Source organism: Ostrea edulis, chromosome 5 (assembly GCF_947568905.1).
Source record: "Ostrea edulis chromosome 5, xbOstEdul1.1, whole genome shotgun sequence".
NCBI lineage: Eukaryota > Metazoa > Mollusca > Bivalvia > Ostreida > Ostreidae > Ostrea > Ostrea edulis.
In genome coordinates this window covers 33,920,805-33,936,525 of record NC_079168.1, presented here as the reverse complement: position 1 = coordinate 33,936,525, position 15,721 = coordinate 33,920,805, and the positions used below count along the sequence as shown (strand labels likewise).

The 15,721-nt window shown below is 34.8% G+C and overlaps 1 protein-coding gene across 4 annotated transcripts in view; it reads left to right on the top strand.

The window, feature by feature from the left end:
• Positions 1–15,721, top strand: part of LOC125649301 (uncharacterized) — a 91,860-nt gene that overhangs the window by 36,467 nt on the left and 39,672 nt on the right. For 3 of the 4 annotated variants that reach the window (XM_056165860.1, XM_056165861.1, XM_056165859.1), the window contains exon 3: positions 12,972–13,035. The exons of the other annotated variant lie outside the window; for it this stretch is intronic. In XM_056165860.1, coding sequence (XP_056021835.1) covers positions 12,972–13,035 — 64 coding nt within the window. The remainder of the gene's footprint in view (positions 1–12,971; positions 13,036–15,721) is intronic. 4 annotated transcript variants of the gene reach the window in all.

Here is a 15,721-nt window from a genome sequence, read left to right as displayed (position 1 = left end):
GTTCCCCCAAACATTCCCCCATTTAGCAAGTGGTGTCATTTATTTCAGTACAAGTGGTTTTGACCATTGCAAGCTGTGAAACATGTGAATATATAACTATTTTATAACGTTCAGTCCATTTCATACTAATACAAATCAGTTATAAAGATCTGAGAGTTTTGTGCACGTGCACGTACGTGCATATACATAATTCGACCATCTCGATACATTAGAAGTCTTACTGTATGAGTACAAGAGAAGTTTCACAACTGTTCAATGAAAAACGAGAAATTAACGGCAACTCAAAACTACAAAGACCGAAATCAATGCACGTGCATACACGTGCGCGTGAGTACCACACAACAATTTTGTTGATGCTAATCAATAGACATTTGAACAATATACTTACTATATGAATTTGGTATCGATCGCTTCACTCTTAAGAAAGTTATTGGGATTTCAAAATCGTCCAATCAGAATTAAGCACATGTGCATGCGCGTGCAGGGAAGTGATTTTGAGACTATTAATGAATTGACAGGCCCAAAACAAACCTGCGACCTAATTTTCAAACCTATTCATTGCAATCTCAAAATGTTATAGACCAATACTCAAATTTAGACGTCAAAAATTACAATGCACGCGCATTCACGCGCACGCGATTTTGATAATGGAAAATTTGTTGACACTATTTCACAGACATTCATATCATAGATCCTCAGGGTAAATTTGAATTCATTTCAGTTTTTAATTCAATAGTTATGACCATTTTAGTACCCGAAAAATGAAAGAAAAGCTATGCACGTGCATACACGGGCACGTGAGTATGACTCAGCATCAATGTTGATGTCATTCAATAGACATTTGATAGATATACTTACAGTATAAATTTCATATTGTTTCCATCATTTATAAGAAAGTTATGGCGATTTGAAAATCGTCCAATCAGAATTTAGCACACGTGCATGCACGTGACGGATGGTAATTATGACTACACACTTTAGTTAAGAATATCAAAATACATATACAATACAAGTTTGAAAAGATTTTGACAAAAAACAAAAAAGTTAGGGTCATTGAAAGAATTGAACCTTCAAAAGACAATGCACGTCCGTGCGCATGCGCGTTTGCAATTTTTATTACATGGATCTGTAGATATTTGACATGTCTACCTATCCTGTAAATATCATTAAATTTCCTTCATTGGCATGAATGTTATAAACGGTTTTGTATTATCCAATCAAATTGAAGCACACGTGCATGCGCGTGCAGAATTGAAATTTTGACGATGCCAAACAGTTTAGGGTCCCAAGTTATACCTACGATATAAATAGCAAACGATTTCATTGAAAAATAAAAAAGTTAGACTGATTCTAAAGTTTGTAAACAAAAACTTCAATGCACGTGCATGCACATGCATGCATTTTCAGACAAAATGACATTCGTTCCGCACATCTACATATGCTATACTATCATCCTAAAAAGGTTTCATATTGATCCCTTGAGTAGTTTCTGAGAACACTCGTGGACAAAAAAGTCCCAAGAAGAAAGAAAGAATAATAATAATAACTAGACACGATCTCGTTGCGAGCAACGAGTAGGTCTTCCGTCCGATTTGTTGATGCACTCGAAGTTAAAAAAAAAAAAAAAGACAAATGAGTCCCAATTTAGTTTCCGACTTTAAGACACTTTAGATATAATCAATTTTTCATATCATAAGCTTCTGAAGCAAAGTTGCGGTGAAATTCGTTTGAAATTCGACTCTCCAGGCGAGCCATAAGGCCCGCGGGCCTATTTCTTGATGTCATTTGTTAGCCCTCTATAGACTCAACAACTTTAGTTCTATATGTCTTTACAAAATATTTACCTGTAAAAAGTTATTGAGATCGACCGATATCGACAAAAAATCGACTCTACAGGCGAGCCATTAGGACTATAGGCCTATTTCTTGATATCAATCGATAGATCTCGATAAACTGAACAACTTTTGTTCAATATGTCCTTACAAAATATTTACCAGTTACAAGTTTTTGAAATCGACTGATATCGACAAAAATCGACTCTACAGGCGAGCCATGAGGCCCACAGACCCATTTTTGGATATTGATCGATAGGTTATGACACATTGAACAACTTTTGTTCAATAATGCTTTTCAAAAAATATGTCGTTTTAAAGATATGAGGCGTCAAATATTTACGATTTTGGCCCTTAAAATCTCTAATTACGTAACATATGACCTACTTTTTGATTTCATAAGATCAAGCTCGTTGAGATGAACATTTCCACTTCTACAACTTATTATAAAATATTAATAGTTTCTGAGATATTCTCAAAAACATTTGGACCCTTCTGAACCCCTAATTTAAAGGGCCAGCCCGTTTTGCTTGATATCGTAAGAAAGGCCTTGTCATTTTAAACATTTTTTGCTCAACAAGTATTTAGAAATTCTTTACCGTTCTCGAGTTATCTGTACAAGAAATATTTAGGGGCCAAACTGTAGCTCCCTAACGGGGCCACATAGGGAAAAAACGAAATGTACATATTGTTTAGATTATCATTCTGAACAACTTTTGTTCAATAATGCTTTTCAAAATATTTGTCGTTTTCAAGATATGAGGCGTCAATTATTCATGATTTTGGCCCTTAAAATCCCTTATTACGTAACATATGACCTACTTTTTGATTTGATAAGAACAAACTCGTTTAGATGAACATTTCCGCTTCAATGACTTATTACAAAATATTAATAGTTCCCGAGATATTCTCATAAACCTTTGGACCCTTCTGGGCCCCTAATTTAAAGGGTCAGCCCCTTTTGCTTGATATCGTAAGAAAGGTCATGACATTTCAAACATTTTTTGTTCAACAAGTATTTAGAAATTCTTTACCGTTCTCGAGTTATTTCTAGAAGTAATTTTTAGGGGCCAAACTGTAGCTCCCTAACGGGGCCACATAGGGTAAAAACGAAATATGCATATTGTTCAGATCATCATTCTGAACAACTTTTGTTCTTTATTGCTTTTCAAAATATTTGTCGTTTTCGAGATACAAGGGGTAAAATATTTATGGTTTTGGCCCTTAAAATCCCTTATTACGTAACATATGACCTAAATTTTTATATGAATAGATTTGGATTGTTGAGATGAACATTTTTTGTTCTTTGACTTATACCAAAATATTAACGATTTTTGAGATATTTGATCTAGACTTTGAGCCCTTCTAGATCCCTAAATGAAGGGGCCAGCCCCTAAATCCTGATATTTTCGAAAAGATCTCGTAAATGTACACAACTTTTGTTCTACATGTCTTAACAAAATATTTGCAAGAAAAAAGATATTGGAGATCAAAGGTCAAAAATCGCTGAAATCGGCGAAAAATTTTGGCATCCATTTTTTCAGGTCCAGGCGAGCCTTTAGGCAAATCGCCTCCGGTAAAATCGAATCCCCCACAAATCTTCTAAAATGTTTACTCTATCTTGTGTAGAAATTTCAAGACTCTAGCTTCAAAACTAACGGAGGAGATGCGTGGACAACAAGGCCCTTCAAAAAGTCACTAAAAGAGAGATAACTCCTGACCTGAAGTGACGTCAAGCACGAAATTTTGCAAGCAAAGTCTCGTCACCAAAAGACATCTTTCCTGAAATTTTCGTGAAAATCGATCGAGAAATGGCTGAGAAAAACGCGTGTACTACCAAGGAAAATAATAATAATAACTAGACACGATCTCGTTGCTCGCAACGAGTAGGTCTTCCGTCCGATTTGTTGATGCACTCGGAGTTAAAAAAAAAAAAAAAGGACAAATGAGTCCCAATTTAGTTTCCGACTTTAAGACACTTTAGATATAATCAATTTTTCATATCATAAGCTTCTGAAGCAAAGTTGCGGTGAAATTCGTTTGAAATTCGACTCTCCAGGCGAGCCATAAGGCCCGCGGGCCTATTTCTTGATGTCATTTGTTAGCCCTCTATAGACTCAACAACTTTAGTTCTATATGTCTTTACAAAATATTTACCTGTAAAAAGTTATTGAGATCGACCGATATCGACAAAAAATCGACTCTACAGGCGAGCCATTAGGACCATAGGCCTATTTCTTGATATCAATCGATAGATCTCGATAAATTGAACAACTTTTGTTCAATATGTCCTTACAAAATATTTACCAGTTACAAGTTTTTGAAATCGACTGATATCGACAAAAATCGACTCTACAGGCGAGCCATGAGGCCCACAGACCCATTTTTTGATATTGATCGATAGGTTATGACACATTGAACAACTTTTGTTCAATAATGCTTTTCAAAAAATATGTCGTTTTAAAGATATGAGGCGTCAAATATTTACGATTTTGGCCCTTAAAATCTCTAATTACGTAACATATGACCTACTTTTTGATTTGATAAGATCAAGCTCGTTGAGATGAACATTTCCGCTTCTACAACTTATTATAAAATATTAATAGTTTCTGAGATATTCTCAAAAACATTTGGACTCTTCTTGGCCCCTAATTTAAAGGGTCAGCCCCTTTTGCTTGATATCGTAAGAAAGGTCATGACATTTCAAACATTTTTTGTTCAACAAGTATTTAGAAATTCTTTACCGTTCTCGAGTTATTTCTAGAAGTAATTTTTAGGGGCCAAACTGTAGCTCCCTAACGGGGCCACATAGGGAAAAAACGAAATGTACATATTGTTTAGATTATCATTCTGAACAACTTTTGTTCAATAATGCTTTTCAAAATATTTGTCGTTTTCAAGATATGAGGCGTCAATTATTTATGATTTTGGCCCTTAAAATCCCTTATTACGTAACATATGACCTACTTTTTGATTTGATAAGAACAAGCTCGTTTAGATGAACATTTCCGCTTCAATAACTTATTACAAAATATTAATAGTTTCTGAGATATTCTCATAAACCTTTGGACCCTTCTGGGCCCCTAATTTAAAGAGTCAGCCCCTTTTGCTTGATATCGTAAGAAAGGTCATGACATTTCAAACATTTTTTGTTCAACAAGTATTTAGAAATTCTTTACCGTTCTCGAGTTATTTCTAGAAGTAATTTTTAGGGGCCAAACTGTAACTCCCTAACGGGGCCACATAGGGTAAAAACGAAATATGCATATTGTTCAGATCATCATTCTGAACAACTTTTGTTCTTTATTGCTTTTCAAAATATTTGTCGTTTTCGAGATACAAGGGGTAAAATATTTATGGTTTTGGCCCTTAAAATCCCTTATTACGTAACATATGACCTAAATTTTTATATGAATAGATTTGGATTGTTGAGATGAACATGTTTTGTTCTTTGACTTATACCAAAATATTAACGATTTTTGAGATATTTGATCTAGACTTTGAGCCCTTCTAGATCCCTAATTTAAGGGGCTAGCCCCTAAATCTTGATATTTTCGAAAAGATCTCGTAAACGTGCACAACTTTTGTTCTACATGTCTTAACAAAATATTTGCAAGAAAAAAGATATTGGAGATCAAAGGTCAAAAATCGCCGAAATCGGCGAACAATTTTGGCATCCATTTTTTCAGGTCCAGGCGAGCGTTTAGGCAAATCGCCTCCGGTAAAATCGAATCCCCCACAAATCTTCTAAAATGTTTACTCTATCTTGTGTAGAAATTTCAAGACTCTAGCTTCAAAACTAACGGAGGAGATGTGTGGACAACAAGGCCCTTCAAAAAGTCACTAAAAGAGAGATAACTCCTGACCGGAAGTGACGTCAAGCACGAAATTTTGCAAGCAAAGTCTCGTCACCAAAAGACATCTTTCCTGAAAATTTCGTGAAAATCGATCGAGAAATGGCTGAGAAAAACGCGTGTACTACCAAGGAAAATAATAATAATAATAATGAAGAAGGAGAACGCGAACAATAATAGTAAGGTCTTCCGCAGGAGACGGAAGACCTTAATAACTAGACACGATCTCGTTGCGAGCAACGAGTAGGTCTTCCGTCCGATTTGTTGATGCACTCGGAGTTAAAAAAAAAAAAACAAGACAAATGAGTCCCAATTTAGTTTCCAACTTTAAGACACTGTATATATAATCAATTTTTCATATCATAAGCTTCTGAAGCAAAGTTGCGGTGAAATTCGTTTGAAATTTTACTCTCCAGGCGAGCCATAAGGCCCGCGGGCCTATTTCTTGCTGTCATTTGTTAGCCCTCTATAGACTCAACAACTTTAGTTCTATATGTCTTTACAAAATATTTACCTGTAAAAAGTTATTGAGATCGACCGATATCGACAAAAAATCGACTCTACAGGCGAGCCATTAGGACCATAGGCCTATTTCTTGATATCAATCGATAGATCTCGATAAACTGAACAACTTTTGTTCAATATGTCCTTATAAAATATTTACCAGTTACAAGTTTTTGAAATCGACTGATATCGACAAAAATCGACTCTACAGGCGAGCCATGAGGCCCACAGACCCATTTTTGGATATTGATCGATAGGTTATGACACATTGAACAACTTTTGTTCAATAATGCTTTTCAAAAAATATGTCGTTTTAAAGATATGAGGCGTCAAATATTTACGATTTTGGCCCTTAAAATCTCTAATTACGTAACATATGACCTACTTTTTGATTTGATAAGATCAAGCTCGTTGAGATGAACATTTCCGCTTCTACAACTTATTATAAAATATTAATAGTTTCTGAGATATTCTCAAAAACATTTGGACCCTTCTGAACCCCTAATTTAAAGGGCCAGCCCGTTTTGCTTGCTATCGTAAGAAAGGCCTTGTCATTTTAAACATTTTTTGCTCAACAAGTATTTAGAAATTCTTTACCGTTCTCGAGTTATCTGTACAAGAAATATTTAGGGGCCAAACTGTAGCTCCCTAACGGGGCCACATAGGGAAAAAACGAAATGTACATATTGTTTAGATTATCATTCTGAACAACTTTTGTTCAATAATGCTTTTCAAAATATTTGTCGTTTTCAAGATATGAGGCGTCAATTATTTATGATTTTGGCCCTTAAAATCCCTTATTACGTAACATATGACCTACTTTTTGATTTGATAAGAACAAGCTCGTTTAGATGAACATTTCCGCTTCAATGACTTATTACAAAATATTAATAGTTTCTGAGATATTCTCATAAACCTTTGGACCCTTCTGGGCCCCTAATTTAAAGAGTCAGCCCCTTTTGCTTGATATCGTAAGAAAGGTCATGACATTTCAAACATTTTTTGTTCAACAAGTATTTAGAAATTCTTTACCGTTCTCGAGTTATTTCTAGAAGTAATTTTTAGGGGCCAAACTGTATCTCCCTAACGGAGCCACATAGGGTAAAAACGAAATATGCATATTGTTCAAATCATCATTCTGAACAACTTTTGTTCTTTATTGCTTTTCAAAATATTTGTCGTTTTCAAGATACAAGGGGTAAAAAATTTATGGTTTTGGCCCTTAAAATCCCTTATTACGTAACATATGACCTAAATTTTTATATGAATAGATTTGGATTGTTGAGATGAACATTTTTTGTTCTTTGACTTATACCAAAATATTAACGATTTTTGAGATATTTGATCTAGACTTTCAGCCCTTTTAGATCCCTAATTTAAGGGGCTAGCCCCTACATCTTGATATTTTCGAAAAGATCTCGTAAATGTGCACAACTTTTGTTCTACATGTCTTAACAAAATATTTGCAAGAAAAAAGATATTGGAGATCAAAGGTCAAAAATCGCCGAAATCGGCGAACAATTTTGGCATCCATTTTTTCAGGTCCAGGCGAGCCTTTAGGCAAATCGCCTCCGGTAAAATCGAATCCCCCACAAATCTTCTAAAATGTTTACTCTATCTTGTGTAGAAATTTCAAGACTCTAGCTTCAAAACTAACGGAGGAGATGCGTGGACAACAAGGCCCTTCAAAAAGTCACTAAAAGAGAGATAACTCCTGACCGGAAGTGACGTCAAGCACGAAATTTTGCAAGCAAAGTCTCGTCACCAAAAGACATCTTTCCTGAAAATTTCGTGAAAATCGATCGAGAAATGGCTGAGAAAAACGCGTGTACTACCAAGGAAAATAATAATAATAATAATAATGAAGAAGAAGAACGCGAACAATAATAGTAAGGTCTTCCACAGGAGACGGAAGACTTTAATAATGAAGAAGAAGAACGCGAACAATAATAGTAAGGTCTTCCGCAGGAGACGGAAGACCTTAATAATAATAAGAAACAGAGTAAAAACAATATGTTCCCAAACTTTGTTTGGGGAACATAATAATATGGAAATATGACTACCTTAAATCATAGAAGTAGGTCTATAAGAAGGGTAGGTCTGCACAAATGCTTTCATTATAATCAAATGAAAATTTGAGCATCATTCTATCACCGCCACGGTGGCCGAGAGGTTAGAGCGTTCGCCCCGCATGCGGAAGGCCCGGGACCGCAACACACTCTCGGCATCAGATGTTCACGGGTCCTTAAAAACGGATGGCCCGTGTCACAGTAGGTGTGGCACGCTAAAGAACCCTCACTGCACCGTAAACGCCGAGCATAGGCCTAAATTTGAAGCCCTTCACCGGTCTTGGTGACGTCTCCATATGAGTGAAAAATTCTCGAGTGAGACGTTAAGCAAGATACAATCAATCAATTAATCTATCATCGTAAAATGAAGTTAGATGAATGAACGGTTTACTTCAAATCTATGGCATGAACAACTTTAAATAGCTTGCTTATCCATGCATCTAATTCTGGGTCTTGTCGGACTATTACCCAGAATTTCCTAATCGGGATGCAAAAATTGAGAGAAAAGAATAAAAGGAAATCAATCTAATTATAATTAAATCTTCCACCCGTTCCCCGGTTTTCGATATGTCGCGTTCATCGAAAACCGGGAAGCAGATGGTAGATCTAATTCTAATTAGATTGAAAATCGCGCATGTAAGAAAGATTCTTTTAAATATGTGAAACTAAAATACATGCACTAAGTTCATGTTGATTTTGATTGCACAATTACATGTACCAGTGTGATTCCTTAATACCCGCGGTATGACAAAGGGGAATTACACATTCTTTCAATTTTCTATTAAAAGAATTCAACTTGTTAAATATACAAACGACATTTAAGGGAAACAGACATTATCTTAATTCCAGTCACTTTCCTTATAATGTATTTTTCACATATGGGTAAAAGGGTATGACAAAATTTGTAAATGTCGATCAAATATGGAAAACCCGTGCAACGTACACCAAGCGCAAAATAGATTTAAAAAGAATAAATGAAAAATTAAAAAAAAGAACTGTTGACTATATACATAGGCAATAGCTCACATTGATTCTCTCTGTGCCAAAATTCGCACTTTTTCGGCAATAATTGGTATTATGATAGGTTACAAAAACATGGTCTAGCCTAGTTCTTAATTCCAAAGTTATAACTAAACACACTTATCTTTTATGTTGTAGATTTCTTTCTATTCCGTTTAGAGTCGAATAATTCGAAGTAGTTCTTTTTTTTTTGCCTTCCAAAACGTTGTTCATAAACGACGACGTCATGACGTTATGTGCGGTGTTTTTTTTTGGTTAGAAACAACGCTATATTTAACTAACGCTTGCAAGAAAATGACAAAAGACATAGGAAAAAATTAATGTGGTCTGACAATGGCATATTGTGGACAGCTTATGTGTTTAATTTGATCAAATTTGTAGACAGGGCCGATTTTGCTTCCTAACGTACCTAGCTCTTACACACATATAACCTAGTGATCCTTATCAACTTTTGAGTAGTGTATTTAAAAGATAATAAAAACGTAAAGAATTTTTCATTTTTATTTTATTTTTACTTGTATATATCTAAACATATTTTCACTTTACCCTACGTCTGGTTATATCTGACAAGTCTTTGTTTCCATTGTCTGTCATTACTGATGCTCAAGTGCGTGTATTCCGGAATAAGAAACGAAAATAGTCTCTCTTTAGATACTAAATGAATAAACCACGTGATACCTTGCAGTTTTTGGGAGAGGGCTACAGAGAAAAGAGTACCAATTCATTTCCCATAGACCTCAATACTAGCCTTTGAGCCTCTCACTAATTAACTATATTAATTTTAAACAAATAAACGCAAACATTTCAAAGTTCATTCCAAGTGTTGATAAAAAACGACAAAAATTATATAGGGCCCCGTGCCTTTTATAGGCCATATTTGTACTTTTTTACAACCCATAGCAATCTGCAGTAAATTACACCCTTCATTTTCAGCACATCCCTACCATGGTAATTTCCTCAGTCATTTCTCGATTTTGTGCGATAATTTTTCATCCTGACAATTAATTTGAACCTCTATAATATTTCTTTCAATTCCAAATAATTTCTCTCTTGATATTAGCCAATCACACAACACCTAGACATTTATACCTCCGCTCAATCTTGATGATTTTCCTTAGTGGCTGCTGGTTAGTGGCTGCTAGCTTCAACCTGGTCTCAATCTTGGGTAAATTGCGTCCGGGTTACGCATGCGAGGGTTTGGTACTCTCGTTCCTACAATTCCACAAGATCTTTTTTATGGTTAATAATATCTTTATGAATAACCGATAATAATTAAGCTCCTTGTGTTGGTCTTAGGTGTTATTTACATTCAAAAGAGTACCGACCTTGCGCTTTGGTAAGTCTAATAAAGGTGTATTTCATTAAATATCGTATACAACATGCAAAATTCTTCGCCTGCTCCGTCACGCTTGTTATCGAGAGATCTCGTATGCGGGTCTAATGAAAAACCCAAATATTGTCAATCAGCGCGAAAATGAAATTGCTCAACACGGACTCGAGCCCTTTCGACAAAGAAAGGAAAATAACATCATGGTGGCAGAAAAGATTTACACTCTGCTGTTCGTTTTTTTTTAAAACTTTATATCAAATTCAAACATTTCCAATACCCACGAAGTCATTTTCTCCTCTATATTATGCAAATACTTGACAACCGGAAGTTCAGCTTCAGTACATCAAACATGGCGCACAATATAAATCGAGAAATTGGAATGATATCGAAACTGTTAAAAGCGGTAGAATAGAGCCACACAAATCGTAAGTTGCAGGTTGTAAATATATATATTGACTAAGAAACATATGGTATCATTTTTATTAACGTAAAGAAATGTTTAGAATGATAAAAAATGTTGCTGGAGTGAATTATTCCTGCATGTGCACTAATATGGAGATTCTATAGAGTTGTAGCCCCCCCCCCCCCCTCCAAAAAAAAAAAATTCGGAGAGGGCTACATTATTGCCGCCAATAGATGACGTAATTTAGGTTCAAATATTTAAAGATAGGTATAATTATATAGACTTATCTTCAATTCATTTAGAGCTTTAATTCAATTATACCTATCTTCATTTCATTTGGAAATAAATTAATTTGTTTGAAGATAGTTACAAATATTTGAAGATTTTTGGTGAAGATGATCACAAATGTTTGAATATGTGTTAATTTGAAGTTAAATAAAAATTGACATTTAGAAATGTCCAAGATTTACCATTTTGACGCTACCTTCCCACTTTCAAGAGCCCTATACGAAATCAATAAAGAATAAAATTTCGCATTTGTCTCACGTGATGTTTGGTGCACATATTTAACATTTCCATCAAGCTTAGATGTGAGTGTTCCGTTGAATATTGAGATGGTGAAAATGATAACTATATCAATCATACTTTGATATATGATGACAAAGAATTGGATTCGTCACAGTACACATTTAGATTATTCAAATTTTTAATAAACTTAAATTACTGTGACATATGCCTATAAAGAAAATAATAGCAGACAATACCATTGTTCTTGTATTATTGTTTTTATGTCATGAAATGAAAAAAAAGAAAAGAATTCTACCAAAGTTTCAAAATAGCATCCACATACTGAGTTAGAAGCAAGAGGACATAGGCGTGATCAGACACCAGTTTCACAAATTTCATTGAAATTATCATAAAACACATTATACCGGTAAACAACGTCTGATCATAAGTATGCTCTATCCACCCAGCTCCCAAAAGACACGAAATGCCATAGTTTTCTGGAAAATGTAACAAATGCTAAATTACGTCATATCAATGGCGTCATTACTAATCAGTACAACCCTAATACAACGTCAGAGCGGTATTCTTTTACGTTCTCAAATTGAAAGAGTTCGATCATATAATATGATTTATAATTTAGGGACAGAAAGTGGCTCCTAGTGCATATAAACCATTGTAATAAATGTTAAATGCATGCCTAGAAGTTATGACGTCATATCACGCATAGCATAGCATTCCATTCCATTTATCCATTATGAAAGAAGAGCAAGCGCATCAACATAGTTCTTGTATGTTGTAGATAACTGGTATGGAAGTCTGCGAATTTAAATAACCACTGATTAAGCGGAAATCTATACGTACTATGCAGAACTATACATCTAAATAGCCACTGATTAAGCGGAAATCTATACGTACTATGTAGATCTATACATTTAAATAACCACTGATTAAGCGGAAATCTATACGTACTATGCAGAACTATACATTTAAATAACCACTGATTAAGCGGAAATCTATACGTACTATGCAGAACTATACATTTAAATAACCACTGATTAAGCGGAAATATATACGTACTATGCAGAACTATACATTTAAATAGCCACTGATTAAGCGGAAATCTATACGTACTATGCAGAACTATACATTTAAATAGCCACTGATTAAGCGGAAATCTATACGTACTATACAGATCTATACATTTAAATAACCACTGATTAAGCGGAAATCTATACGTACTATGCAGAACTATACATTTAAATAGCCACTGATTAAGCGGAAATCTATACGTACTATGCAGATCTATACATTTAAATAACCACTGATTAAGCGGAAATCTATACGTACTATGCAGAACTATACATTTACTGTGGATTAAAAAGTTGCTTTACAATGTACATGTATTTGGATAGAATCATTGTATGATTTATGACATGCACATTTTAATTGCAGTTTTTATGTAAAGAAAATAAAACACAAACTCCTTTTCCTGTGGATTTTTCTTCTTGTCATGCAGGTATGTAATCCATGTTGTTGTTAAGTGGTGTGTAGTTGTGTTTGATTCCACTAAGGGGATTAGTTCAAACGTTTAATTATACAAACAGCACAGCGGTATATGCAGCATTCTATTCAAGAATGGTATTGCACATTCATAGATGTGCCACAAATGTAAGTTAGAGAGTAGTCTTCATTCATATACGTATCATCCATGCAAGTTTGAATGACAGAGTTAAAGACTTGTGAAGTTTGTACATAATACCATCAGCAGGGGCCGATCTTTTTTTTCTTTTTTTTTTTTTTTTGGTTTTCTTTTTAGGGGTGTTTGTGTGAAAGTTTGCGGGTCTCCTAGATCAAGGTTCCCAGTGGGTACAGGGTAAAGTCTTGGCAGTGCCTCAGAAAATCCCGGGGGTTTGAAAAGGACTAATTTTGTTGTTGGGGAGATGTGCTTGATATTACTACATAAGTAACATTTACAGACCGTTCTCTAATACCTAGAGTTATATTGTATAGTTATTACTACCTAAGTAACATTTACAGACCATTCTCTAATACCTAGAGTTATATTGTATGGTTATTACTACATACGTAACATTTACAGACCATTCTCTAATACATGTAATACCTAGAGTTATATTGTATGGTTATTACTACATACGTAACATTTACAGACCATTCTCTAATACCTAGAGTTATATTGTATGGTTATTACTACATACGTAACATTTACAGACCATTCTCTAATACCTAGAGTTATATTGTATGGTTATTACTACATACGTAACATTTACAGACTATTCTCTAATACCTAGAGTTATATTGTATGGTTATTACTACATACGTAACATTTACAGACCATTCTCTAATACCTAGAGTTATATTGTATGGTTATTACTACCTAAGTAACATTTACAGACCATTCTCTAATACCTAGAGTTATATTGTATGGTTATTACTACATACGTAACATTTACAGACCATTCTCTAATACCTAGAGTTATATTGTATGGTTATTACTACATACGTAACATATTGTATGGATATTTCTACATTTTTCTAGACAATATAACGGAATCATGGTAAAAACGGGCATGGGCATGAACACGATTTGAGCTGAACATTTTTAAAATTTTATTTTTCCTTTTCAATGTTTGAATATTTTAATTTCAGTGTCGAGTTACAAAAGAGATTAAGAGCTCACAATTCTTTGTTATGTAAACAAGGTTTTTGTTTACAAAGGTTAAATGTACTAGTAAAAAGTTTCGTTTAAAACACCTTTTTTTCAATTTACAAGTTAATTGTGAACACACTTTAACAATATCACTTGGTATGTGTATGGGGGGATGGGTTGTCAGATGAGTCCTCCTCGTGTCCTCCTCGTGTACGTCTACACAGAAGGCGGCTACGAGATCTCTCCATTGGCTCCTGTCCTCCGCTGCTCGCCCTATGGTATTCCAGATGTACCCAGTTCCCTTCATTCATGTCTATGCAGGGACAGAGTACCATGTTATAATTTTTCCATGTATTGAAGTATTGACTGGTCAACAATGTAAAGTTGTAAAAAAGAAAATAGACTATATGGAAAAATTAAAAACTGGAGATATCAGTTGCCATATTTGGGTCACCTGAGTAAACTTAGTTGACCTATTGCAATTGGTTGTCGTCCGTCGTGCGTTAACAAATGAACATTTTAAACTTCTTGATAACTACCAGTCAAATTCTTTTCAAATTCGGTATGAAGCATCTTTAGGACAAGGAGGACATAAATTGTAAATTCGAGGACTCCAGCATTCCTGGGGCCTTAGGGTCGGAGCAAAAACTGCCCAAAATTGACCAATTTAAAAAAATCTTATCAAGAACCGCACATGTGTAAGAAAAACTAAATGCATGGTGATATAGGGCATGTAGACCTCTACCAAAATTGTAAATTTCATGATCCCCGGGATAGGGGTTCTGACCCCAGGGCGGGGCCAAACTTGTTATACAGTGTTTATGTTTAAAACACTTAAATAACATCCTCTTTAGTGCTATTGATACTGTGTTGAAACTAAATAGATATTTAGCAAGAACAGGTAGTCCTTTACCAAAATTGTAAATTTTATGATCCCAGGGGTAGGGGTTTTTGGTATCAGGGTGGGGCCAATTAGTCAGTTATTAAATGTGTGAACAATAGACATCTTTAACTTCTTCTTGATAACTATCATTCCCTTTTTTTCAAATTTGGTATGAATCATGTTTAGAACAAGGGGAACATATATTGTAAATTGTAGGATTCTTGCACCCCAGGAGCATTAGAGGCGGGGCCAAAACGCCCAAAAATTGACCAATTTTCAAATATCTTCTTCACAAGAACCGCACATGTGTAAGAAAAACTAAATGTATAGTGATGTAAGACAGGAAGGCCTCTACCAAAATTTTAAATTTCATGATCCCCGGGGGAGGGGTCTGACCCCAGGGCGTGGCCAAACTTGTTATATAGTGTTTATCTATAAAACGCTTAAATAACGTCCTCATTAGCGCTATTAATACTAAATTGAAACTTAATAGATATTTAGAAAGAACAGGTAGCCCTTGTCCAAAATTGTAAATTTGATGGTCTCGGGAGTAGGAGTTTTGGTATCAGGGTGGGGCCTAAATGGTTAGTTATTAAATATGTGAACAATAGACATTTTTAACTTTTTCTTGATAACTATCATTCCAATTTT